This window comes from Ascochyta rabiei, chromosome 8 (assembly GCF_004011695.2).
Source record: "Ascochyta rabiei chromosome 8, complete sequence".
NCBI classification, from domain to species: domain Eukaryota; kingdom Fungi; phylum Ascomycota; class Dothideomycetes; order Pleosporales; family Didymellaceae; genus Ascochyta; species Ascochyta rabiei.
This window is the reverse complement of record NC_082412.1, coordinates 1,014,942-1,042,717: the sequence shown is the minus strand read 5'-3', so window position 1 is coordinate 1,042,717 and position 27,776 is coordinate 1,014,942. Positions and strand designations below refer to the sequence as shown.

Genomic DNA, 27,776 nt, shown 5'->3' with positions numbered 1-27,776 from the left:
AACGGAGCACTGTTACAACAGAGACCTGTGGATGTTCTATGCCGTTGACCAGTACACGTCTTGGCACGAGGCGTGCTGCCTACCAGATAAGAGCTCAGTAACGCTGAGGCGTGCTGCAGAGAGACTACTGGCGAAGATTAGACGTTAGTACAATGCTGATGTGTCAGTCATAAGACTAGACAGTGACCGTGGCTATAGTGAGATGCTACAGATATTCAGAGACCTTGGTATTGTTGTAGAACCAAGAGCCGAGTACACTGAGGAACAGAACGGACTCACAGAGAGAGCCGGCAGCACGATTGTCACGAGGGGACGGGCTATCCGGATCGGCGGAGACCTGCCTATGGAGTTAACTAACAAGTGCTGCATGACAGCTGTATATCTCCTTAATCGCACGCCTACAGAAGCACTGTCCTAGAGAACTCTATATGAGGTTGTCCACGGACGTAAGCTAACAGTTGCTCACCTGACTACTATTAGATCCCGAGCATACGCGTTAAACACGAAGCTGAAGCGCGGGGAGAAGCTACAATCACGTGCGTTAATAGGACAGCTAGTAGGCTATGACTCTACAAATATCTATCGCGTGTGGATGCTGACGCTGCAGAGAGTATTGAGGACACGGGACGTGGTCTTCCTGCCGTCAGAGCACAGCATGGAGGAGGTTTACCCAGAGAGACAGAGACTACGTGAGATTGCTACTGTTCTCAACATCCTGGAAAATCTAGAGGAACCAGAGCAACTTATAGGGGAGTCACACGTCAGTGAAATCATTCCTAGTCAAGAAAACGTCAACGAGACAGAGGATGCCCATGAGGCAGAGAGCGTTGACGAAGCAGAGAGTCAGCTAATGAATGAGATGGCTGGTCATCGAGAGTCACAGAAGGAAGTGACAGAGAGTACAGAATGGCTACCGACGCCTGAGGACACACCCGAGCCGAGTTATCTGCTGGATGGCAACAGAGAGATAGTTGAGAGTAGTCAGGAGAGTGGCAGCATGCCACGAGGCTGGCAGACTCTTATGCCTGAGGCAGAGGCTCCGGATCGACGATCGAATAACGCTCCAAGGAGAGAAGATATCAGCAGCCAGATTGACGAGGCAAACGTGCTGACGTCAAGGAGACAGAGACGCCCGCTGGGATCGTACTACACAGCATTTGCACTAGCTGTCAATCCGTCAGAATCTCAGAAACTTATGGGCGAAGCGCCACGCACAAGGCTGCACAGAGACAGGCTCCCAGCACCCCCACAACAGTGGAGAGACCTAGAGAAGCACCTGCACGGACAGGAGTTCAGAGAGGCAGCTTATGCTGAGTTTGCTAGCTGTTAAGAGAAGGGATGCTTTGCAACCACGTCAGTAACAGCAGCAGCAGCAGCCGCTGAGGCACAGATACTCCCTCTAAAGTGGGTATTCACATACAAGTTTGACGAAGATAGGTACCTCTACAAGTACAAGGCAAGACTTGTTGTTAGAGGAGACCTCTAGAACGAGTGGGGAGACACGTACGCAGCCACACTGGCAGCACGTGTATTCAGATCTCTAATAGCTATAGCTGCTGTATTTGGCCTTCAGGCGTATCAGTATGACGTGCTGAACGCGTTCCTGAATGCACCACTAGAGCAGCTAGTCTACGTTCGTACACCAGAACCGTTCGTAAGACAGATAGGCGAGCTACTCGAACTTAAGAGAGCCCTATATGGCCTTAAGGACGCACCACAGCTTTAGTTTAAGCACCTGAGCAGAACGCTGGTGAACCTAGGGCTGAGACCAATCAAGGACGTGCCGTGTCTATTTACAAGCGAGCATTTGATTGTGTTCTTCTACGTGGATGATATTGTTGTTCTGGTACACCTACAGCATCTCAGCCATTACAGCCAATTTAAGAAGCAGCTGCAGGCAACGTACAACGTGCGAAGACTAGGTGCCCTAAAGTGGTTCCTAGGTGTACGGGTACTTAGAGACTAGGAAGCAGCATCTATATGGCTGGTACAGGACTCTTTTATTAACAAAGTGTCAGCCAAGTTCAACTTAGCACAGACGTCAGGGAGATACCCAGTGGTACCGTTAACTGAGAGCTACCTGCCGTTGAGCACAGAGGAGCCGAACGCCAGCCGCACACAGATATACCAGCAGCTAGTTGGCTTGCTAGCCTACATATCAACCTTTACGAGACCTGACGTGTCGCGAGCACACTTAGTCCTAGCACGTCATCTACAGAACCCTGGGCAGAAGCACGTGGCAGCTGCTAAGCACGTCTGGAGATATCTGATAGGTACAAAGTACTTGGCTATTAGAGCATGTAACAGAGCAAGGAGCAGTACCACATACATCAGCTAAATTAATAATCTATTAATGTTCTATAGAGCATCTGATGCAGCGTTCGCTAACAATAAGGAATCCAGACAGAGCTTATATAGATACCTGTTTAAACTGTATAGTATGTGTATAGACTAGAAGGCGACACGTCAACGCTCAGTTGCCAAGTCTACTACAGAGGCAGAGCTTATGGCTCTCTCCGTGGCTGGGGGGGAGATGGAATGGTGGAACAGAGTGTTCAAACACCTTAGGTTCAATCCTGACGTGAAGCCAGTCATCTACTGTAATAATCAGCAGACAGTAGGCATAGTTACGAAGCAGGAGGACAGGCTACACACAAAGCTACGCCACGTTAACACGCATTAGATGTAGCTTAGGCAGGAGGTACAGCACAGTCGTATAGACGTTGCCTGGTGCCCTACAGCAGACATGCCAGCAGACGGCCTTACTAAGACTCTAGTACGACAGAAACACGAGAGATTCGTCTAACAGCTTAGATTAGAAGACGTTAAGCATCACCTTATAGACAGCACTCAGGAGGCTAGGATACCAGATCTAGCAGGCCTCACCGGGTGGTACTAGGTAGATAGATTCAGCCTTGTTGTTCACAGCAGCTGGGGGGGAGTGTTGCGGTATCAATTGGGTGTCAATCGGACCGTCTACCCACGGCAGACGGCCCTAGCTTAGTTGGTCTCGGGACAGGTATATATTGCACTCTCCTAGCTAGACAGCAATACAGCGCAGTCTTTCCATTGTTCCCTACAGCGGCTAGTTACGCCGCCACAAATTTGCACCGACCAAGTAATGTAGGTGTCATTCGGCATGCTCGATCCTTGATAGGAACATAAGACCATTATTCTCAGCTTTCATTTGAAACCCAAGATAGGCTCAAAACTTTTAGGAAATGATTTCTGTTCTTGCCTTCCATTCCTGGAGCCCCGATTCTCTGAATATTATGATTGGGTCTCCGTTGATGAAGATGTGCCCCACTCTGCAGATCATCGCCTGCTACCGCGACCTTTGCTGGCATGCTTGGGTAAGGCGCTCCGCTATCCCCTAATTCCAATTATCGCACTGGAACTGAACTTGGATATCTTCTCGGCGTGCTATGGAAAGAAGTGCTGGCAAGATATCAACACGCTTGCCAAAGTAACGCTGCCCTATGTCAATCCTGAGTATAGTCTCTCTGAGGTTGATTGATCTTGGAAGGACATCTTTAACGAAAGCTGGTACTTGGTAGTTCTTGACTGTAAACGTGCTCCTCATATATAGAGGGTAGAACTCTGCACGGATGTGTCGTGAAACCTGTGTAAAGCTGCGGAATCCGCTCTCTTTGCAGCGGATATCGCGTTGCCTCTTCATGCTGATTGTTGCAAGCTCTAGGCAGAGGGTGTAGAAGATGTTACGAATGTCTATAGGAACAGATTAATAGAAGCTCTTTGACGTGGCACCGATTTGCACACCTGATGGGAGGTCTAGGAATGGGAACGCCACCGTTGAATCGCCTGCATTCTGATCTGCTGGGGGTGTTTTGCGCATAGAAGGAGTAGTGCAAAGAGACTTCGTTGATGTCAACAATAATTCCTCTATCTCTAATATCGTCCGTGTAGATCAAAAGGAAGCAAAGGGCAGGTTCAGGGCTGACAAAGATTAGCATATGTCCTGATGCTCAGACTCAGGAAGTCATACCTGTCGGGAGCTTGGTTCAATGTCTTTGGTATAGTTGGGGTAGAATCCATATAGGCTAGTTAATCAAACACTCTGGACGGCTGATGTTACTCTTTATGTATGCCTCAGTACGACTCAGTCAGTGTTCAGCTTGCTGTGCATGCCGCGCTCAGGGGCTTATTCGTAACGGTTGTATCGTAAGCCCTGCCGGTCTTTCTACTTTTAGTACTCCAATGCTGGTCATGTTTCTGTCAGAGGGGGCACAAGATGGCTCTATTCTTGTCCTCTTGCCTTGACAACCAAACAATCCTAACGCATGAGGCTACTACGCCGTTAGGGCATGCAACCGCGTATTCAACAATGGCAAAGCGCTACTTGGCCTTATGCGTAAGGAGCTGATGCCTCTGTCACTGGCGAATTAGAGTAAACAGCACAATCTGGGTACCGCCCAATATCTGTGATGACGTGCTACCGCCATGGCACAGTGCATGCCGGTCTCATGCAAGAGGACTTGGTGCTACGCTGTTAGCTTGCCAAAGCCCGCAACATAATACAGTCGCCGCCACATAATAACACAATGCAGCTCTCATTCATGCAAATCCATTCACTCAATACTACGAAGCCAATAGCATCTGCCGGTTACCCCCTAGATTGGGAGCAGCGAAGACGATGGTGGTGGCAGAGCATATCGAGAGACACTAGCTCTGCTTCATCTTCATCACAGCAGCAAAAATACTGTTCAGGCCAACGGATTCTGCCTCGTATACGCAGGGGGTACCCTCAGTAACAGGTTGATCAAGTGCCGTAGCCAACCGCTTCGTTTTCTAAGAGGGGGACGATGACTAGCTGAGGTACGAAAAGGCTTTAGTGTCTTAAACAAGCCCAGGGTTGTTGTCACATGCCAGAATATAGATATATAAAGCACATCAGCGTGCCTTAAATAGCACAGTTTTTTGACAAAGGCTTACGATCCTTCTTTTGGCGCCGATACCTCGACATTCCCCCTTCAACGCTATTGATAAAACCCCATTATGGACTACAGCATGTGGCCATCCAACAAATTTGACTTCGATCTTCTGATCAGCCATGAAATCTGGGGCAGCGAAGTCCTCTCTGAACAGAATGGTGTAAGCCTCCCCTGCCTTGTCCTTGCAGTATAACAAACGCTGAGAGGCAATAGAACTTCGAATTTTTCCATAAAAAACCCGAAGCAGCAACAGTTATTACCCAACCTGAGCACGAATCGCAAGCTTCTAACACTGGGCCATCCTTTGATACGTCTGTGATCATGGCCACCGATGGTACCCCTGAAGCATTCAAAGCAACATCAATGGCAATCTCGCAAGTCACTGCCGTCGACACCAGCCCTGCAACTCCAAAGGCACCATCAATGGCAATCTCACAAGTCACTGCCGTCGACACCAGCCCTGTAACTCCAAAGACACCATTGCTGACGATATCAAAAGTTGAGGCCCTCTTTGACTATAAAGAAGTGCACGGGGATGGAAGAGATAGTGAGATTTGCTCTAGACATAAGCAATCTAAGATTAGTGTCCGCAAAACGGCGATTTAACAAACATCGAACTCGATAATCACGGACACAAACCACGGGCTGCCTATTGTTATTGATGATACGGACGACGAGAGTCTAGGAACGGAAGCAAATTCAAGATTGGATGGGCCAGCTCGCGCGGTATCTCAGTGTAGCAAGTCTTAGTCTCATGAGCAAAATCTGTCTCGTAGACACAACTGCCGCAAGAGAGCCAGGACTGAGCACGCCGGGAAGATTGAGTGGGCGCGGTCAGATCACGAAAAGCAGGTCTTGTGTGATCTAAGATCAGCATTCTATCGGCATAAGTCTCAATAGATCAAAGTGCGAGAGCTTCCAGAAGCAGTCGAAGATGCGAAGGCGAGGCAGCATAACATTTTAGTGCAAAGTTTTGGCAAGACGTGCTGGAACACTAAAGCGATATCGATTAAAGACACAAGCGCGCTACGCCAATCTCACATTGATCTTATAGGTCATCTTTCTGAAAGCATAAGAGATAGGAAACGGAGGAGAATGCTTAAGAATCTCGGAGAACTTGTAGATGAGATTAAGGATCATGCGATGACCCTTTCGAGTATCTACGCCTATCGGACCGGAGATGGCGACATGTGCGATAGGAGTTATCGCCCTTCCAAAAAGCGTAGAGGCTCATATACCTCAGGTCAGGTTGCTCAAAGATGCTCAGAAGATATAGATCTCTGATTATTCTGGTGACCAGGAAATGAAGTAATTCAGATGGAACATAGACCGTTGGTTGATGCCTCCGTCATCGTTAATTTTGAGAATAGAGCGACTAAGTAGGCAATGTACCCACGTTTGGTGCAGGAGAGCAGGACACGCGATTATGTAACACTGAGGGCCACGCTAGGCCGATAGTGTATCAGCAATTGTGTGGCAGAAGGGGGATAGGCGTAGGTGGCAAGAAAGGGCAGGAAACAGGGCTTAAGCAAAGGAGCTGCACAGATTCTTTCTATGTCATTGCCTAAGCATTCTCATCTACACGTGGAATCCAAGGATATATGTAGGGAAGAACGGCAGGCCCCAGGATAATTTTAAAACAGGTGGTCTTCCTATGCAGAGCACTAAAAACGGATACAAATCTACTGTACAGGAACAATGCTGGTACCGACCTATTTTAAGTGCAAGATGCCACAATACACAGGGAACTATAAGCGGAAAAAAAATCACCTGTGTAGGAAGAGAGCAGGCACTGGAATGTTCTAGGAACAGGTCATGATCCTATGCAGGAAACGAAAAACGGATACAACCCTACCTATGCAGGAGGAATCTAGGCACCAATCTGGCATGGATTCAGGTAGTCAGACTACACATGGCGCCAAAATCAGGAATAAGGCCACCTGTACAGGAAATTGGCTGGTACAGATCAACAAGAAACATAGGACAAACTGAATCCTGCCTACAAATGGTTCATTACAGGAAACAGGTAAAACACTTTACTCGGGGTTACGCAGGTGTCAGGTCCCATGTTCAAGCAATGCTCTTACACTCTATCAGGCGAACTCAAGTTTGTTGGCCAAAATGTGTCTAGCTGCTCACCAGTTCAAACATTAGTGATAGGATCTTAAGACAAAATATTTATAGACTATATGCTGTATAAACTAGAACAAGCTCGTTTTGGATTACAGCGACCCCCTTGGTGATCATCCCTGCTTCGTTTTCTCGGTATCGCAGGGAGCGGCTTCTCATTTACAAAATGGTCGACTTTTCCAAACACGCTATTAAGCCTTTAGCTTTCTATCAGCTGCTGGAGGGTTGTAGGAAACCCGCTAATAGATCTCAAAGCGTTCACGATGCCTCAGATTGACAGTGTGATAAGTTCATTATCGTGTTTGACTCGAAAGCATACTCTTCTCTTGAATGGTGGCAGGCTCTTTGGTATCCGATCGACACATTCAACGGGATTCTCTTAAATCAAGAACCACGATGACGTATGCTGTAGCTGGGTGTACAGATAGCAAAGGCCGTCAGCTCGCAATTTAGCACAGAAATAGACATAGCCAGAGCATTTGAATTCGCCAGCTTCGAATACAGGGGGTCCATCTAGCTCAAAATAGAACATGGAGGCCATCATGGCATCAATGACAGCACTAATCTTACTTTCATCCTGCTCTATTGTTTTAGCGACATCATTCTTCATCTCTGGAATCTTCAACGCATTGTCCAGACTAGGCTCAGGCCCATGGAATTGAATGTTGAGGCGATGATAGCGCGGTCAGGACTTCAGAGGAACAGAATTAATGTACTGGTCGTAGCCTTTTTGCGCGTTTAACTAGTGCTTCCAACCGTCTAATATGCGGAGCAAGAATCGGCTTGTAATGCTTAAGTCATCTTCTAAGCAAATACTGGTCTCAATGCCCTCTTCTAATACAGTTCCAGTGCCGAGAGAGAGAGCGAAATCCGGGTCGTCAGGTTTTTTGGGCCAGACAAACCTCGTTTCCCACTCTGCAATGTCTGATGGACAGTTGTGAAGTAGCCCTCTATCCTGGAATACACCTATCTTACCTACTGGTTGAGGTTTGAAGAACCTGACAAACGATTAGTTAGGCCATCTTCAGGAGTTACAACGTATACCAAGGAGCTGCCAATGTACAGCATGCCCTACTAGGTATTAGCACACAATATAGATAGCAATCGATTTAGCCCTTACGCTTCTCCAACACTGATGTCGTCATGGGCTTTCTCAGCGCGCGCAATATCGTAACCTAGTGTTTAAGCTAACACGCACGAACAAGTGAGATAGAAGCTTACCTGAGCTTATAGCCCTCTTACCAGCATTATAGTTTGTGAAAAGCCAAGGTGTAGAGGATTTAACACTAGTAGTGGTAACAGCCACCTTTGTATCGTTACGTAAGGGATTAAACATCTGCAGCAGAGAGTTAAGAGTCTTCTTAAAAGCCGCTTAGATAGCAGCGAGGCTGTATTGGCCATCTTGTACGTATGCCACAAGGAGTCGCAAGATCCTAGCAATAAATGTCGCTCTTTTTCCAAATGTTTTCTGTGCAACATCCTCAAAACGCCGGATGGAATCAGAAACACTCCATCTTAGAAGGAACAGACCAATTACAACAAGTCCACCTATTCGGTCAGCAATAGCAAATTTAAGGATCTCGAAAACGCACCAGCTAAAGTCCCAAAAACCATGTTAAAGTAATCCTGTACTGGGAGTCCTAGTGGCGCAAGCAGAGTATTGATATGCTGAAGAAACATAAAAGGGATAATGCCTTTAACACCGCCTCCGTCAACGCTAAGCCTTCGGATTCCAGCGGTGGGTGGAACGAAGCAGAACACTACCTTCTGGTAGTTTAAGCTACATAAGACACATTCAGATAGCTTATAAGAGTTCTTCTCAGTCCTAGAGCATTTTCTAAAAATCTTAACACACGTGTTACACAGAGCATGGCTACATATAACAACTTTCTTAGGCATTTGCATAAAACAACAGAAACATGCTTGGTAGCTCTTTAATTTAGCTAGATGCGGGTAATGTTCTCTAAGAGTTTGACGATGTATTTCTGATGTAGGTAAAGCTGAGCGGAGACGTCGTGCGAAGCTCGCATTAAACTTGTTAAGAATGGCCCTTAGAAACTAGTCTTGAACTTCTTTGCTTGCAGTATACAAGGAAATTGCGGCTTAACAGGGTGCTACGTATAACTCTTTAAAGAGGTAGTCTGGTGCAAAGTCTGTTGCTATCAGCAGATGGATTTCTGACTGCAACCCCTAGAAGGCACTTGAAACTTACTGTAAGCGCCAGGTGGATAGCTAGCTAACATAAGCGCGGAAGCGACTAGAGGTGCTATAAAATGCTATAGCCATGCTTGTAAAGGTATCTATTTAAGGAAGTCTGTTAAACAGTGCTCTAATAAACTAGTAGAGAAGCCGCAAGGTTGTGATGCGTGCGCAAGATTAAGCGTCTGGCTTAGCCCAGGATCACTGCACGCAAGGCCCAAGAGTTTCTTAGACAACTCTAAGAAATAACGGAAACTAAAGAGTGCGTAAGCGAACCCTCGTTCTTGCATTAATACTTCTGACATCGCAAGAAGCCAGTGTCTTAACGCTTTCGCTTGCGCAGCGTTGGATTTGTTAGACTGCAAGGCAATTACCTTAAGCCCTGCAAAGTAGAGGTGGACCTGGCGCTGAGCGCATGCTAAGTCACTGTGCTTGTCGACCTGCTGCAGAGCCTTTATGACTAGCTGAGTCACCTTATGCGCGACGATGGTTTCGTCGAAAGTATCTAAGGATGTTAAAATAACTAACAAAACGCGGGGTCGCGTATGTGATTCGGAAACGCTCAATGTTATTTGTTCGGCTAACTGTGCCGCGATTGCAGCCAGGCCGCCCAGATCATGCACAAAGTAGCAAATAACACTAGAAAAACCTGAGAAAACCCTTGCACACAACATTGCGTTATAGTTGTTCGCCTCAGAGAGGAGGGTCCACGATGTTTCTTTTGTTACTGCTCTTGTGCAGGAGTCTGGCGGCCGACGGCCCTGCACCCCAAAATCAATAATGACAAGCGGAGTACGATCGGCACATAATCTTGGTGAGCTTTAGAGGTAGATATCCTTGTGCACAGGCAAGGTGCCAGTGTGAGTGGGACCTCCAAAAAGTTCGTCTAGTAGTATAGTTTTTGATAATTTTCCTATAAAGACAATGTATGATGGTTTACTGTCTAGTGAGATTGCGTTTGAAGAATTGATGGTTGTTGGTTCGTGTAGAGTTGCAGTCTTCCCACGAAGCGTGATCTAGGGAAAGGCGTCCATTGTGTGCATGACACGCAAATTGGAGTGCGCAAGGGTTTAAATCTCAGAGCGTGCGAGACTCAGTTTTCTGCAGAGTGTTTCATGCATGCAGCGGTAATGTCACACTAAAAACAGGTTAGTGAGAACGGTAGTTCGATGCACGTGCGATCCTAATGATGCCTGGCGCAACAAGTGAGCTCCATCCCCAATCTACCACGCTCTCCTCATGTCTGGGCATCTAAGCGACGACGATGAGCTGGCAACGCTTAGAGCCAGATGTTATCAAGGGATCGTCAAAGTTCCTCTGGATACGCTGGACTTTGACCATTCCTTTGTGTTAGGCAAGCGTAGGGAAGTCTCTGAGCAGAACATCTAACGCCTTAAGCGAATTTTTGAGCGCACTGGTTGCCTACGATTGCAGGAGGAGAACGTTATAAACGCCATCGTTCTCAATAAGGAACTGCCGTCCCTTCTATCCTCTAGTACTTTCACAGCAGAGCAGCTCCGCCAAATCGCATGGGCGCGCGATGCCCTGGCACTGGATCTGGGGAATATTAGGTGTCTTTTGGGGTTACATCGCATTGAAGCAGCAAAGCGACACTTGGATGAGAACGATAAGTGGTGGCCCGTAAGACTGTTCTCTGCCGGCATGATACCCTCTTCCTGTTGCTCTTCTTAGCTGTTGCGGCATCAATTGGGTGTCAATCGGACCGTCTACCCACGGCAGACGGCTCTAGCTTAGTTGGTCTCGGGACAGGTATATATTGCACTCTCCTAGCTAGACAGCAATACAGCGCAGTCTTTCTATTGTTCCTTACCACAGCGCTGTACGCCGTAACAGTTATAAGCCTAGAAGCCTTTAGTTAATTGCTGCGTTCACCTGTTTATATACAGCCTGTACAACTAGCTGTTAACATAACTAGATTAATTGTTAACCTGTTAAACAGAGCACGTCCTAAGAGATAGCACAATAAGTGTATATAAGCAGGACCTGCTAGTAACAAAGACGTTAGTTATACTTAGTAAGCCTAATAACTAGAAGAAGTAGTTGTTTGTAAGAAAGGACATAGCAGACAGAGACAACCTGTGGCTGTACGTTAACCTAAGTCTGTTAGTAGACAAGCTAAGGAAGCTACAAGATAAGAAGCCACAGGAGAAGCCTATGTGGAGGTTTAAGAAAACTTAGGTATCTAAAGAAGAGCAGGACAATATTAATATTAAGAATCTGTCTGCTAGAGAGATATTAGTCTACAACACGTAGGTAAGGAGGTTTAAGCGTAAGGAGGTAAGATAGTTACAGAGAGAGAAGGCCTTAAGAAGCTTTAACTCTAATATTGCCCAGACAATTAACGTTAAGCACCTAGATCTTATTATTAACTGCTTAGACCTGTACAGTTAATCAACAACGCTTAAGAAGCACCTCTGCCTATTAGTAGGTAAGCAGAATTACTAGCTACGCAGCCGCTACAGAGCTGTGTGTACAAAATTAAGGAGAACAAATCTAGATACCTAGTTTAACGAGTAGGTAACAATCACCAGACTCCTGACGGAGGCTAAGATGCCTAAAGTGGATAGTAACTGATCTTAAGAGGACTTTATACTGTTAATTAGGGGCCTTAATAATAGTTAGGCAGCTACACAGCTGTAAGAGCTAATTAGGAAGGACTAGAGAGGTGTTAGGACTTCTACTAAGGTAAGATGGTAACCTACTAGTATGTGTCACAACCTACTAGCAGATTCCATTAAACCTAGTAGAACCTTCCTTTACTTACCTTTACTTTTACCTGTAGAGAGTATAGGCCTTACTACTATAAGTAGGTCTCTCTCTCTACCCTCTTGTAGCTCGCTGTCTGCTATTTTGTTCACTCCTCTTTTAAATCTATTAGTTTACTAGATTGCTACTTTTATGCTTATAAAGTCTACCTTACATAATAGCAGACCTAATAGCTAAAAAAATTTAGCTATCTCTTAGGCTTCTGCCTTTGTTAAGCTAGTAGTTAGCTTCTACTGCTTAAGGTTACACTAAAGTTTTAGTCTAGTGTACTATCTCTTTACTAAGTATTAGCCCTATTTAGAGTTCTTTTCTTAGTCCCTACCCCTAACTAGCGCAGGTAGTAAGTGCCTGTTTTTAAGTACAAATCAGCCTCCCCTACACACAACAACGAACGAAACATCCTACCCCTTCCAGATAGCAACAAGCCTTTCCTTAGCTTTCTGCTTTTAACCCCTTCTTTCTACTCCTAGAGGTCTACTAGTTAGGCCAGTAAGAATAGAACAAAGGCAAGAATAGTAAAGCTAAGACTGCCTTTTCCTTGTTTTTCAGCTCTAAAAAGTGGATAGAGACTAGGTACCTCTTTCTGTGCAAGAACAAGCTCTCTTCTAGTTATTTCTTAGTTATTTCATTTTTAAAAGAGAAGGAAAACCCCACCTAGGACCAGGACCTAGGACTATGGAACTGGAACCACCACCTAATAGAGATCACTCTCTAAACACAGGGACAATGGAAATAAGCCCCGCTAGCTCCCTAACCCCTCTAGGAGAGATGTACTAGCCTACACTAATCCCTAGACCTCTGTCTATACCCTTATTGTTAACACTACACCTATAATCTACTCTAGGAATAAACCATCCTAGTATATTTAACAGAACTACAACATTACCTCTACCCTCTGCCCCCTCTAAACGACCAGCTAGTAGACCTGCTACTCTAACAGCACCTAGGCTTCCCCCTTTCTAATTTAACATAGCTACTAGGCCTATAAACTAAGCTTCTATTACTAAGACAGTAAAAGAAGCTCTATCTATTGCTAGGACAATAGTTATCTAGGCTTCTTCCCTAGCTACCTTAAACAAGGAACAATTAAACCTCTTAGACCTTCTAGAAATCTTTTAAGACTATAGAGAAAACAACAAGAAAAACAAATAAGGCCTTTCTATCTTAGCGTCCTAAGTATCTAACCTTAAAACAGTGTCTAAATTAATTAAAACAAGAGCAAAACGCCTTTAAAAACCTACCCTAGCTGCTAAGACTTCTACTATTTAACCTTCTACCTAGCCTACCTTATACGCAACTGCAGCTTTAGCTACTATTCCTAAGAACACAGAATAGCAAACAGATATAAAGAAGAAGTAACCTACTATTATAAAGAACTCTCTAAGTATACGCTAACTAGTTCTTACACTAGAGCAAGAACTACCCTCTTTTACCCCCCTAGAGATGCATAATGCTTTTAATAAGGCCTTTATAGATAAAGGAGTAAGCCTCCCTATAATTACCTCTGCTAGTCTAAGCAGAAGGAATTATATTGTTCTTACTATAACACCCTCCTTTACAGCAAAATACCTGCTTAAAAACTAAGTAATCTAGTAATTAGTTACTACCTATAAGGAAGCCCTCCTAATAGAATTATAGCACAAAGTAATCCTACATAACATCCCTAGGTCCCTAGAAACAAACAAGGACCTAGAGGTGCTTAAGTTAGAAATAACTACCTTTAACAAAGGCCTAATAATAGTAGGAAATCTATTCTAGCTAACAAGCTACAAAAGGAGACAAAAGTAATAACTAGAATCTATCTGTGTAGCGTTTATAACAGAAAAAGAAGTATAATAAGCTATACAGAATAGACTATACCTACTAGAAGCTAGTATAAGAGTAGAAAGGTTTGTTACTACACCTCCTACTACATAATGCTAAAAATGTTAGTAATTTAGACATATAGAGAACAGGTGCCTTAATAGCACTATATGTAAGATATGCGTGGATAAACACCTTATAACACTATATAAGTGTAACATGTATAGTACTACTAGCAAAGCCTGCGTATATACTATACCTAAGTGTATAAACTATAAGAAAGCATATATAGTAGATAGCATTTAATATAAAGCCTATAAGGCTATAATAAACACATAAACATATCTAGAGTACTAGACAACCTAAGAATTCTATAAGTAAATCTAAATAAGAGCGTATAAGCTACAGAGAGCGCCTTACAACTTGCAGTAGAACTTGCTATAGACCTTATCTTAGTACAAGAACTGTAGCTTACCCCTACTTAACAACAACCTTTAGACTACTTAGACACACGCTCTATAAACTATCCCTTCTTTACACAAATCCTACCTCTACTACAGGACTATAGCATAAGGCCACGTGTTCTAGCCTACGTCCTACGTTTAACACTAGTACAAATTACCCTAACTATAGATTTAAACCCTAACCTAGACTTTCTAGCTATTACAGTCTAGTAGTCTAGGTTAAACTTTACAATCTATAATATATACAACTAAACAAACGCATAAGAAACAACAATAGTAGAAAGAAAGCTTCTAAATAGCTAAACTCTGCCTAACTTAATCCTACTAAGGGACTTTAACACCTACCACCCTTAGTAGGACCCTACTATAACTACTATAATACTAAAAGCTAGTAGTTTTATTGCCTAGATAGAAGAGTAAAACCTAGAGCTACTAAACAACCCTAGTATAGGCACCTTCTACAGGCTAAACATAAGCAGGGAAAGTATTCTAGACCTTACCTTTGCTACACACAGGCTTGCAAACTAGATAGAAGCCTAGCAAACCCTAGCAGGTATAGGCTTAGACCACCTAGGCATCCTGTTCACAATTACTACGCCTAGAACACAGCTCCTAAACAACCCTACTCCTTAGTTTAACACTAAGAAGGCAGACTAGGACCTATTTTAGAAGGAGCTAGCAAAGGAAGTAGGAAAAAGCCCTGCCCTAAATACTACAAGCCCTAGACACTCTACTAGCACCTCTCTACTCCTCATCTAAGGAGAGGACAGAGAGCTAGAAAAGCAGCTTAAAGTAATAGGAAGGGGGCTTACTATAGCAATAACAAACGCAGCTACAACTGTAATCCTACAAAGCTATACTAGTGTAAGAAGCACGCCTTAGTAGAACCTAGACCTAAAACTAACAAGGACAAACATACTTAGCAAACAACGCCTCCTACAGAGAGAACTAGTAACTAGCCCTATAACCACTTATATATAGAAAAGGGACTACCTAATTACTAGAAACAGCTACCTATAAACAGTAAAAGCAGTAAAACGCAACTACTAGAACTAATTCCTAGAAAAAGAGGATATAAAATTAATCTTTAAGGTAATGTCCTATACTAAGACTATAGATAACTAAAGCATACCTGCTATACAAGGCCCTAAGGGAATAGAGAACTCCTTTTAAGGCAAGTGCTTAGCACTAAGAGACACTCTCTTCCCTAGACTACCTTCCTCTCAGCCTATAGAGTAGAGAACCTACCAAGAAGGTAGCTAGGAATAGCTACCCCTTACTAAAGAAGAGCTAGAACACGCCTGCTCCTTATAAATCTAAAGTAGCTCTCTAGAACTAGATGCAATAAACTAGGAGATTATTACTACAGTATATAAAGTAGAAACAGACATATTCTTCTATATGTTCTCTACACTATTTAACTATAGATACTACCCTTAAATCTAGAAAAGGGTAATAGGAGTTATCCTTAAAAAGCTAAACAAACTAGACTATGCAGCCCCTAAAGCCTACAGGGTAATTGCTCTCCTTAGCTGCCTAGGTAAAGTTACAGAAAGACTAGTAGCTAAACAGCTTAGCATACTAGCAGAAATAACTACCCTACTACACCCTTTATAACTAGGTAGAAGAGTATAAAAATTAGCTATAGACGCCTCTATACTACTGCTAAACTAAGTATAAGAATAAAGGAAACTAAAGCGTATAATAACTACAGTGTTTCTAGACATTAAAGGAGCCTTTAACTACGTCTTACTAGGCTAACTACTTACTATCCTACAACAACTAAAGCTACCTTACAGCCTAATAGCCTAGATCTAATTATTCCTCTCTAGACGCTAACTACAACTGTCCTTTAATAGAGAAACAGAAGAATTTAGCAATATAAACGCTAGAATCCTACAAGGAAGCCCTGTCTTACCTATTCTGTTCCTAATATATAATAAACCTCTATTCTAGTTAATTACAAACTACTCGCTGTCCTACCTAGCCAACCTAGCTATTACAGTATTATTAACTAGCCTAAAGAAAAACATCTGCCTACTAGAAAGAGATATAGCTAGCCTATTTGTAAAAGGATCTAGCTGTGCAATACAGTTTAATGCGCTAAAAAAGAAACTTATCCACTTTACTATAAGCTAAAAAGCAGAAAAATACACTCTTACCCTGCTAGACAGGTCTACTATAACACCAAAAAAGACTATTAAATAGCTAGGAATCTACTTTGACAACAGGCTCTCCTTTAAGGAGCATGCTGCTATAAGGATTAGCTAAGTAAGAAACACCTTCTATAGAATGTGTAGACTAGCAAACAGCAGTAATGGCCTTATACCTACTGCTCTCTAATAAATATACCTAGCCTGTGTTACTAGCATAGCAGACTATAGATGCCAGGTCTTCTAGAAGCAATAAGCTAGAATAGCAAAACAACTACAAGGACTACAGAACCTAGTACTTAGGAAAATCTTAGGCACCTTCTAAACCTTACCTATAATTCTTAAGAGGTAGAGGCAGCACTAGCCCCTCTAATAATAAGACTAAACACTGTAATAAGAAAATACAACTTTAGAGCTAGGAAGCTTCTAAAGAACCACCCTATCTACACTGCTACAACATAGCTAAAATCTACCCTACAAAACACAGACCTAGACTCTAGTACAGAGCAAAGAGAGGTAAACTATACTAGGCTAAGAATAGGGCCTCCTATACAGCTTATGCAAATTATACAGTCTATAGAAAAAGCTATACCTAATATAAGAGAAGAAAAACTAAAAGACTTTTACTTCTACCTCTAGAACAAGGCTATTGCATACTAAACTAAAATCTTAAATCTACTAAAAGAAGAAGAAGCAAAAGTACATAAAACACAGATGCTATAGAAAGTAGGAAATAATGTACTAGCTATCTACATAGACGCTTCTTCTGTAGAGGGAGGCCTAGGGATAGGAGTAGGAATTACAGTCCTAGACTACAACTAAGAGCCTAAGGAAATCTACACTATAAACTACAATATTAGTAAAGGCCAAATTGTATACAATAGAGAACTAGAAAGAATAATAAGAGGCTTTAAAATTGCAGCTACTATAGCTACTACAGGATAGGACGTCTAAGTCTTTACAGATAACTAGGTAGCTATCCTAAGACTAAAAACTCCTTTAAACAAGCCTAGACAGGCTTAGCAAATACGCTGCATAAAGGCAGCTAGAACTATTAAAGATAAAGGAGCCACAATAAGCCTTAAATGGACCCCTGGCCACTAAGACATTGCAGGAAACAAGAAAGCAGACCTTCTAGCAAAAGAAGCAATAAAAAGGAGGCCTACCTCTACTGCTACAAGCATTGCTATAACTAGAATTTAAGTAAAGGCTATTATAACAGACAAATAGGATAATAAACTAGTTACCTACAAAGCTAAAGTAATCCTAAGGAAAGCAGACACCTACACAGTAAAATACTAACTAGGACTAATAAACAGGATAAAACTACCTAAGAACACTAAACAAGAGGTAGTAAGTGCCTACTACTAACTAAAACTAGGATATAGATATAATAAAGCATACCTCTATAATATATAGAAGGTAGATAGTAATAGATATATCTACAGCTATATATAAAAAACTTAACACCTCCTACTTAGCTATAAAGAATATAAATAAGTAAGAAAAATAATACAGGACAGCCTATAAGGACAACAACTCTTAATGTAACTACTACTACACACAACCTAGGGAATTCTAGCTACTCTAGCTTTTATTTTAGATACTAGAATAGGTACCTGTAAGTAGTACCTACAATAAACAACAGACACCTAAAAAATGCTGTTAACCCCCTAGAGCATAGGCTCTCACTACAGGACTCTGAACCTATATTTACTATCCCCTTTTACAATCACGCTCCTTAAATTACTAGAGTAGCTTAACTGCTCTCGTCTTATATAGTCTTAGACTCACACAGGACGTTAAATTTATCAATCAATCAATCAATCAATGCGTTCAGCGAAGGAGGAGAGAAAACCAGTTCTCCTCGGTCACCAACAGTAACCACAAAGGTGGAATTAAGCCTGCTCGTATGAGTTTTGTTTGTTAAAATAGATGTTTTAGTAGTAAGAGAGGTTCGGTTCCAGGCCTATAGCGGATGCAATGGTTGCAGGTGGTGCTTGTTCTAGAGACTGAGACTGGCCGTATCCGCGCCAGGTGTAGAGGCTAGCACTACAACTCCCAAGGCCGAAAAAAACAAAGTTGAAAATCGAGCCATAATTGCTTTCTGGATTAGGAGGCATCTGGGGCGGAGTGATCTTTAGTGTCAGAGTGATGGTCCACGTTCCTAGGAACTGGATTCTGGTGTTGTCAGTAACCGCCTCTTGCATTACCAATACATCCCATGCATGCTTCCTGTAGCTTCTTTACTAATATTGAGAGCAGGTTTCTGTCATTCAGTGTTCAATTCTAATACATAAGTGGCTGTTTCGTCGGTTCAATTAAGCAGAACAGATCCAAACTTTCACATCAACTTGAACTTTCGAACTTGAGCCGGACTCAAGGTTTTACTATCCTTTTTCATAACAGCCCACCAACTCCACTACACAATGTCAACAGGAATCCATCATCCCGTGCCTGCTTCAGCTACATCAAGCGTTCATCAAGTAACAAAGCTTCGGCAGGACAAGAAGGGAAAGGGAAAGCACAAGATTGAGGAGAAGAATGACAAAGACCGCAAGGCAACTGAAGTATTAGCTGGGGACTCAAAGATTCAATCGGTCAGACGAACTGAAGGAAAGGGATTGGAAGAGGTGGACAGCGACAGTCCATACGCCATGGACAGCGAGGACAATGCAATCGATGAGAGCGAACTGTCCTCTCATGTTGATTTAGACAGTGATGTCAACACTAATGAAGAGAAGAGTATTGCAAGGAATAAAGAGAAAAAAGCAGCAAAAGAAGTCCGAAGGGCAGCGCGAGGACAAGAGTATTATAACAAAAGAGACGCTGCAGATTGCAGATAAGCGGCTGCTACAGCCAATAAAGGCTTCTCGAATTACATAAGCAAACAATCTAATTAAGCACTTCCTAAGAGACGACCTGAAGAAGTTAAAAAGCAATAGCGCAGTCTCTACTATGTGCTTAAATTCTAATAGGTTAAAGGCAGTTAGGAGAAACTAACAACACTAAGATTAGAAATTGTTAAGCAAGCAAATAAAAAGATTAAGCAATATTACAACTAGCTCCTAAACGTTAATATATAGTTTAATACTAAAGCTAACGCACTTTATCATACAAGGCTAAAGAAACTTTAGGAAGACCTTGCTGGCCAGCTAGAGAGCTAAAAGATGCTACGCAGGAAGCAGCTGCATAATTATTACGTTAAGGAAGCAGGACAACTATTAAAAGAGGAACTTCTTAAGAAGTAGAAGTTCCTAGCTGATAAGCTCTGTGCGCAGATCTACGCGATAGAGAAGGCACTAAAGGTGCTTAACAAGATGCCTTCTGAAGAAGTGTATAACAAGAAGATTGCAGAGTACAAGCAACAACTTGCAGCTAGTTAACCTAACTTAGAAGAGGCTATAGATTTGACAAACAAAAAGTCGCACAAGGAGAAGTCGCTAGCAGATAGAAAGAACAAGACGGAGAAGCTTCTTCAGACTGCTCTGATCTTTCTGGACAACCTTAAAGAGAAGGGCATCCCACCTACCTAAGTCTTAAGTGATCGAGCCATATCCGTGTTTTAAGATTTTGTCTTACTTTCTTGTAAGAATCTAGAACTCTATAACGCCCTGAAGGAAGAACTGGAGCAACCTACGCTTGAGCAGCTGGACAGATAGGACGAGGCTACTCAACCAATCTATGACTTAGTTTCCTGCGTAGATAACCAAAATATGGCTACTGATTAATCTATTGTAAGAGCGAGCAATCTGGTCATGAAAATAGGGGAGATTGACAAGTCTATCGCAGTCCTTAGAGAAGAATTAGCAGGTGACAACTCCTTGCCTCTGTCTATCTTAAACGAGATACTTGCACAGTACAAGGAAGGACATTACAAGCATGTGCAAATGAACGTCACAAGACTTATAGGGCAGCTCCGTCGCTAAGAGGCAGCAGTAGGTTTGGTACGCTCTATAGAGTTTGGACAGCCTCCAAGCGATTCAACTCTAAACCTAGAAACTACTGCTAAACCTGTAGTACATGAAGCTACAGTAGATTCCTCTGCTAAAACCCCACCAGAAGTGACGGCCGAAACTACGAGAACTCGCGCTGTTGGAGCTTCACATATCACTGGTACCAACTTATCAGAAGATATGCTTCGAGATATTAATATTACGTCGCTGAAATTCGGAGGAAACGTTACGGAGATGTTCCAGTATGACAACAGCATGACGGAGCACGGACCTCTTGTCGCGACAAGGGTCTCTACAACAGACAACGCAAGGTTCAACTGTTACTTTGTAAATGCTGGCCTAGATGTTCCAGGAATAGAATATCTCAAAGTGCTGAAAGGAAGTGACTTAGGGCCAGGGGGTGCAGAGAAGTTAGCTGATCAAAAAGTGGTTAACTTTAATCTTAAGCAACGAAAGAAAGATATAAAAGGGAATTATCTAATTCTTAGTATTAGTCTAGTTGTGTTGCTGCCTTAAGCAGAGGGCTATGTGCGCCGTAGAACGAAAGAACAGCGCTAGGATGCTTATATCAAGGTTGTGTACAAAGACAAGATTAACCTAGACATGCTCTGCAGGACACAGTTTACGCAACTTACCAGGAAAAAGTTTAGAGAGAGGCAATTTTTATAATAGAAGCAACCTATTAGCAGAGGCAGGTGTACTTTAAGGCATGTAAGGTTTAGAAACTTTATCCCTAGACTTAGAAGCCTCTAACTACAAACAACCTTTAGGAGACCCTATGGCTTTTTCCAGAGAACGAACGAGACGGCTTTAAGACAGGCAGTAGTAGCAGCAGTAAGGAGTCGGAAGATGACGAGGATGAGGATCCCTTAAGAGGGGTTAAAGTTGACACTGGTGCCCTACCTGCTGATATAACTGATCCATTTAAGAAACCTCGCACAAGCCTTACAGATGTGTTGAAAGGGTCTTCTACAAGCTATGGTAACTAGTCTGTAGAGAACACAAGCGAAAAAAGTATGCAACCTAAGTAGCTTACCCTAAATAGGCCCTACAAAGCGCAATAAGAGACACCATTTAAGAGTGTGAAGAGCTTACATAACTATCTCACTCAATGCAATCTCTACCCTCCTGAACTCTCTCAAAAGCTTGTATTGAGCTCTCTCAGCGCGGTTGTGACATAATACAAGTTGCCGCCGCTCTAAACCGCAATAAAAACTGTCTGCTGCTTGATCCCTAGAACAAAGCCGCAAAAGCGTGATGATCCTGTTTTCTTAGCAGTCTCTTGTTGATGTGAATATATCCCGCGAATCCACTGGGCCAATCGCAAACAAAGGCTTGCTATTAGAGTACTTTAGCTTGTGCAGGGCCTGTACGTGCTTTGAAACTGGAAAAGAGTAAAGAGAGAAGCGTTAGTCTGTTCTTCTCACTCGAGGAATTTGGAGGGGGCAGATCGACGCCCAGATGCTAGAACAAGTGGCGGTATCTACCCTAGTCGCCGAAAGCCGCTATATTACTGTGCCTCATTGGCGGCCTGATCAATCCTCCGAGATTTCACCCACGCGTGATTATACTGCAGCTTACAGGATGCAGTATTCACTACTTGCACAAAAACAGTTTCCTGCCTTTCTAGTTCCTCTGTTTCCATAGTACGGTACTTGGGAGTTGTTGCGCAAGATCCTCATCCCCGTCCTTGACGCTCGCACAGTTTCCTGCCCTTCTGTTTTCTTGATTCAGTCTACTAGCAAGGGCACAGTTAGCAACATTCTTGGGTCCGGTATTTGGTTAGTCAAAACGAGAAAAACCACTTAGAAGGTCTTTTTGTCTATGTTCCTTCATTAACTATTTAAAATTGCTCTCTAATTGCTTTGCAATTGTTTGTAAGGAATATGCTTTCGAGGATGGATTTTTGTGTCCCTCAAATAGTCAAGTATCTCAGGTTCAAGGTAGTCGATTTATATACAGGCATGTATACATCTTTGTCACAACAACGAGAGTCTAAGTTAAGACCTCTTCTGTATCAGGCAAACAAGATTAGACACAGGATGTTTAGACGAGCAAATCATGACCTAAAGACTGTTGGGTCACCTCAAAACAATGACAATAACCCCTACCTAGAATACTTGGCCCAGGAGTTCCCCACTAGAGAGTTTGAGAATTGGATAAGATGTCAGCAACTGCTTTCTTAAGCTGAACTCGCTTACAACTGTTTCCTGGTTTCTGTCATGTCCTGGGAGGCATGGGCACAGATAGCTACGAACGTAGCATGGTATCTATAGATGCAAGGAGATTGCAACACAGCACAAGATATAATTACAGAAGCACTTAAAGTACGAGAGAAGCTGCTGGAACCAAACAATTTTCAAACCCTGTTAAGCGTGGAAATACTGGCTGGGGTGTTGTTAAGTCAGGGCAATCATCATAAAGCAGTGGTATTGCACAGGCGAGCTTTAAAGGGATTCAAGAAGACATTAGGTTTATTACATCCCTTCACGCTTACAATTACCAGCAATTTAGCCCTAGCGCTTTAGGATTATAGAAAGTACAAAGACTTAGAGAGACTTAGCTGACTGGCACTAAGGGGAAGCAAGATGGTAATAGGTCTATGTTATGTTAACACACTGACGAGTATAAGCAACTTGGCGCTTGTATTGCAGCACTAAGGCAAATATAAGCAAGCGATAAAGCTAAACTAACAATCCCTGCATAGATTCCGCGAGATACTCAGAAATTGCTATCCTTCCACGCTTACTAGTATAAGCAACTTAGCGGTAGTGCTGCAGTGTCAGGGCAGATACGAGGAGTCTGAAGAGTTACATTAGCAATCTTTAAGAGGCAAAGTAGAAGTACTTAGATGGAATCATCCCTCTACATTGACGAGCGTCGATAGCCTTGCGTCAGTAATGCGGCGTCGGGGCAAGTAGGCAGGATTAGGGCAACTGTATTAGCGATGAAAGGAGGAGTAGGCCCCAGATGAGTATAGCCTTCCATTGTAATGATAACTAAGAAGTAAACAAGCAAAATGCTTTAGCCTGTGAATGAAGCCCAGTCCACGTTGTCAACATTTATCATTTGCACGTTTCCTTCATGTCGTACGACAACCTTTTTCTTGCCCAGACCACAAAGTTCAACCTAGGTGCCTTTCTTTGTGAGCACTTGCTGTCCCAAGCGGCTCAGAAGCACTAGAAAGTCTTTTATTATCTTGTCTCGAACCATAGGAATTAGGTCCTTAGCTATCCTTACAAGATTTCCGAGAAGTTCTTGACATTCTGTCTAGATTGAGTCACTGCTAGATGGAGACTATCCGAACGCGGTCAAGTATTCAGTGATGCTGAGTAGTGAAGTTGAAGGTGGGCCGCGAGCGATCAAGACTGGCAAGTATATCTTGACGCTCATTACAGCCTTAAACTCTGAGAAGTAAACTGGAAGCTCTAGAGTACATGTTGTGTAAGGAACAGGGGCAAGAGTATAAGCACGGATACATGCCGCAAAGTCATTTGTCTGGGAAGCGGCCTCTTCACTAATAATCCCTCCTCTAGCGTAACTTGATGAGGCTGTCTTGAATTCAATTGTCTCGGACAGACTTTGCCTTTCAGAAATCGGCGACGTTTCTGTTGCAATTGTACCTGGTAGAATTTGGCCTGCAGCACTTGGCGGTATCTCAAAGCTTTGCAATCCTCAGTCTAGGTTCATGGTTGAGAGAGTCTTAAGCTTCAGTAGAACTTACGGTCTGAGAGATAATACACAGCTGATACAGTAAATTGTATCTTGCAAGAGACTTTCTATCCTTTGGAATTCTGAACAGCTGCCAGCCCTGTATCTTTCCAAATATACTGGATCCAGGTCTTGTTGTTTTTCGCACAGCTCGGATATTGCATTGGCCTTTGTGAATTTACGCCCTCTCTTCTTAGGTACAGCGAGGAATGTGCACGCAAAACCTGCTATTTTACAACGTTTGCATTTGCTGTTAGTTCCGCGGACGCATCGTATCTTCTTTTAATGGCAGCTGTCGTTGGATGTCAGTGACTGTCGTTCAACAGCATGGACAGAGAGGATTACCTATCGCAGGCTTGCTTGAAATTGATGGTGGAGAACATTTACGCAGTGAGTTTACACGTGACAGCCTTCTATCTCGCTCAGAGTACGCTCAGTAATTGTCGGACGAGCCAGTGGCAGTTTAAGGGCGATTTAGTACTTCTTCTGTTAGTGCTGTCTGGCTAATCTAGTCACTTACATACTGACAGGGGCCACAAGCCGGTGCAGAAAGGACCCGTTCCCGACGTCGTTCTGGTCTTCAGTTCCGCGCTTTGCGAGGACGGCACGTCACGCACAGACCCACCCTTATTAGTGTTCATGCACAGCAGGTCTGTATCGTAGTTTGGGTGCGGCACATACCCACATTTCTTATCAACTACTAAGATTATTGCTACAGTAGCTATGAGCAAATTCACATTTATAAAGATTAAAGACGTTATCTTCTTAAGCGACACTAGAAAGGTAAGTTTGTAATGTAGATGTTAGTGGTTGTTTAGCTTGAACTACAATATAAACTCCTTCTTTGTAGCGCTACTTACGCACTAGCACCTTTTCTCAGTAGTAACAGCAATTTGTTTTGCTTCGATGAAGCCTCTGGGCAACCAAATAATCAAACCCATCAACGAAGGTCCTGATGTTGCCTTCCCGACCAGCGCACAGCTTTTCAAGACTAATATTTCCTAGCACAAACCGACCCTTTTGATCCCTGCATACCAGCATCTTCTGTGCTCTGGCGCCAATGCCGGAAAACGCCCCAAAAGATACAATCTATAAAACTGTGTCTTCTCCAGGATTGGCAGGACTGGCAGGATTGGCACGAATTGTAGATGGTAGGTCGTAAGCAAGGTTGTAGTTAGAGAGAGAAGGCTGAGGGTGTAATTGTAGATTATGATAGTTTAGCTGAGCGATATGACACCCCATTGACGTGTTTTCGATTGAGTCGGAAGGAATCAAAACTTTGGTGGCCGCAGCTGGAGGTACGTACTAAATATTGAGAGTAAGCTCAAGCAAGAAGTGCGCAGATAATAGGCACTTACCATATTCGCTCCTCCTGCAGGTGCGACCTGGTGGGTACATTCCCCGATTGAAGTTCGCTGTAGTGTCATTGACTGTTGTGACGCACGGATTTATACCTTGCGATTATTCATATTGCTGTTAATAGAACTGTGACGCTTTGATTCATCCTCTTGGAAGCCATCAGCTGGATGGTTCCCAACTTCGAATGGTAGACATCCTAATAAGGGTTGCAGCCATCCCGAAACTCGTTCAACCCAGATAGTGGTTGTAGCTGTACTTTCAACCCTGTCTTTTTCGAGCTCTGCAACCCTCTGATTGAGTTCTTTCATGACTTCTCTGTGCTTGTTTCTGGAGAATCTGCGTCTGAAATCGCCGACGTCGAAAGTAAGTGGTAGATACTCGTGCACCCTCCAATCATAAGCTTTCTTGTAGTCACGAGCCATATTGACCCTTACGTAGATGTTTCCATCTTCACGAAAGACAATTAGGATCTGTTAAGGTTCACTAAGAGGTTTGTCTTCCTGTTGGACTATAAATATAGGCTTGTAACTTGCTCAGAAATGGTAAGGAGGCTGAAGGACACATATTCAGGATACATACCGATTGTGGACCATCCATAGCTTGAATCAGTGCCGGTGTCTAGAGCTGGCGCTTCTGATGAAGGACTAAAGAGCGGTGAGTAAAGGATGCCAAAGAGCGTACAGCCTTGCAGGATCGTGCGTGATATTATGTAGCTACACCTCTGTTTATGCAGGCTGGCTATATCACCATCTTTGTGCATGCAAAGATGCATATACCGGATAACTAAAGCTTACAAGCCACATTTGTCTAGATCTCGCAATCTAACCCAAAATTCCCCTAGATTCCCCTAGATTCCCCTAGATTCCCCAAAATTCCCCTAAGTTCCCCTAAGTTCCCCTAAGTTCCCCTAAGTTCCCCTAGGTTCCCCTAGGTTCCCCTAAGTTCCCCTAAGTTCCCCAGCACCCCGTGGGAAGGACGCTTATTGTTGCGCTTAGCGTGTTTCTAAGCAAACAACTGCAGAAAGAGGTTGCAGGCACACTAAATACGTGTTGCAGGCTAGGCTCTAATATGTTCCCAAAGGGGTTGGCTCAGCGGGCTGGTTTCACGCTAGAACCTAAAATAGCGGGGAAAGGGGTTGAAACGACGCTAAAAATACAATCTAGGCCTGGTTTAGACTATTCGCTGAAAGTTAGGTAGGTAGAGTATTACTTAGCTTTAAAATATGTGCAGACTGTAAAACTTCTTATCTTTGGGACCTTCTGCTGTATGTACTGCTGAGACACAGCATTTCTCTGTGTAACATAAACTATAGAACCTTCTACATTCTACAATTCTTACTTAGAAGGCTAAGCATTAGCATCTAGTGTTGTTGTGTAGAAGTTGCTTAAAGTAGATGCTGTTTTAGTGTTCTGCATAGCTCGCTTGATTTGGGTAGAGTTTCAGCGTTCTGCAGTCTGCGCCTTTCTTGAAACCAGAAGGGTATTAAGACGCAATACATGAATTACAGTTCACTCTAGTTGTTCTTTCTAATCTTAGCCTATCTTATATTTGCAGTCTTGTATTTGTAGTCTCTGTAGTCGCTTTTTCTGAAACTGCTTTGTAACTGGATTGCGTAGTAGCGGTAGCGTGTAGCTACACTAAAGCACTATATAAGAAGGCAGAGGTATGCTTAATAGCAATTATCATCAACACATTTACTTTCTTATCAACAAATTCGCTCTCTCAGCACCTTTCCAAACTCGCTGTACCCAAAAACCATCTATCTTTAAACTATTTCAAAATGCTCGCTCCTCAAGTCATTCTTCTAGCAATTTTTGCAACATCTCTTACTGCTGCGCAGGACATTACCTTTATCAGCAATGGCGCTTTGCAGCGAAACACAGTTCCCTGTGATATGAAACACTCGCCTTCTGGACGTTGCATCACTCTGCCTCCTCCCTCAAATACGTACACTCATGGTTGTACTGTTATATCCCGCTGCGCTCGTCCCGCCCCAGGAGTCAAAGTTTCGCTAGTATGTATTGCACAAACTGCTATCTATAAAGCGCTATCTAGAAACTAACCCATATAGGACTCATAGCTTTAGCAAGGATCAACAGACATATGTCTACTAAGATGCTTAGTTACTAAAAGCATTCAATTCTGTAGCCGCTAGCTAGCCAGGGATAGAATAGTAGGGCTGTAGTAGAACAGTATATAACAAGTAGAAATTTCTAGAAGATACAAGACAAGCAGAAACCTCTGTAACATTTAGACAAGAAT

General features: G+C 43.2%; 5 protein-coding genes across 5 annotated transcripts, besides 19 other annotated features; 4 read left to right on the top strand and 1 right to left on the bottom strand.

Moving 5' to 3' along the window:
* Nucleotides 1-1,270: part of a dispersed repeat that runs on past the window's edge.
* Nucleotides 1-3,102: part of a mobile genetic element that runs on past the window's edge.
* Nucleotides 167-399: a mobile genetic element.
* Nucleotides 170-399: a mobile genetic element.
* On the top strand, nucleotides 593-1,330 carry EKO05_0005332 (uncharacterized protein; the record flags this gene model as incomplete). Its single annotated transcript, XM_038945970.2, has 1 exon — nucleotides 593-1,330. The coding sequence occupies one exon, from the start codon at nucleotides 593-595 to the stop codon at nucleotides 1,328-1,330; it is 738 nt and encodes a 245-aa protein (XP_038798348.2).
* Nucleotides 1,271-3,102: a mobile genetic element.
* Nucleotides 1,356-1,380: a tandem repeat.
* Nucleotides 1,529-1,716: a mobile genetic element.
* Nucleotides 1,532-1,716: a mobile genetic element.
* Nucleotides 1,979-2,280: a mobile genetic element.
* Nucleotides 2,054-2,292: a mobile genetic element.
* Nucleotides 2,081-2,301: a mobile genetic element.
* Nucleotides 2,943-3,102: a long terminal repeat.
* Nucleotides 3,103-3,107: a direct repeat.
* A 1,909-nt stretch (nucleotides 3,108-5,016) lies between these two features.
* Nucleotides 5,017-5,558, top strand: EKO05_0005331 (uncharacterized protein; the record flags this gene model as incomplete). Its single annotated transcript, XM_038939975.1, has 2 exons — nucleotides 5,017-5,112; nucleotides 5,166-5,558. 2 exons carry the CDS (start codon nucleotides 5,017-5,019, stop codon nucleotides 5,556-5,558), a joined length of 489 nt encoding a protein of 162 aa, XP_038798347.1.
* Nucleotides 5,559-10,980: 5,422 nt separating this feature from the next.
* Nucleotides 10,981-11,968: a dispersed repeat.
* Nucleotides 11,968-12,449: a dispersed repeat.
* Nucleotides 12,448-18,319: a mobile genetic element.
* Nucleotides 15,797-15,924: a mobile genetic element.
* Nucleotides 18,299-18,320: a tandem repeat.
* Nucleotides 18,321-18,917: 597 nt separating this feature from the next.
* Nucleotides 18,918-19,334, top strand: EKO05_0005330 (uncharacterized protein; the record flags this gene model as incomplete). The annotated part of the gene is made up of 1 exon (XM_038945969.1): nucleotides 18,918-19,334. One exon carries the CDS (start codon nucleotides 18,918-18,920, stop codon nucleotides 19,332-19,334), a length of 417 nt encoding a protein of 138 aa, XP_038798346.1.
* Nucleotides 19,335-25,603: 6,269 nt separating this feature from the next.
* Nucleotides 25,604-25,936, bottom strand: EKO05_0005329 (uncharacterized protein; the record flags this gene model as incomplete). Its single annotated transcript, XM_059636574.1, has 1 exon — nucleotides 25,604-25,936. The coding sequence occupies one exon, from the start codon at nucleotides 25,934-25,936 to the stop codon at nucleotides 25,604-25,606; it is 333 nt and encodes a 110-aa protein (XP_059492557.1).
* Nucleotides 25,937-26,346: 410 nt separating this feature from the next.
* Nucleotides 26,347-26,472: a tandem repeat.
* An 822-nt stretch (nucleotides 26,473-27,294) lies between these two features.
* On the top strand, nucleotides 27,295-27,594 carry EKO05_0005328 (uncharacterized protein; the record flags this gene model as incomplete). Its single annotated transcript, XM_059636573.1, has 2 exons — nucleotides 27,295-27,528; nucleotides 27,586-27,594. 2 exons carry the CDS (start codon nucleotides 27,295-27,297, stop codon nucleotides 27,592-27,594), a joined length of 243 nt encoding a protein of 80 aa, XP_059492556.1.
* Nucleotides 27,595-27,776: the final 182 nt, after the last annotated feature.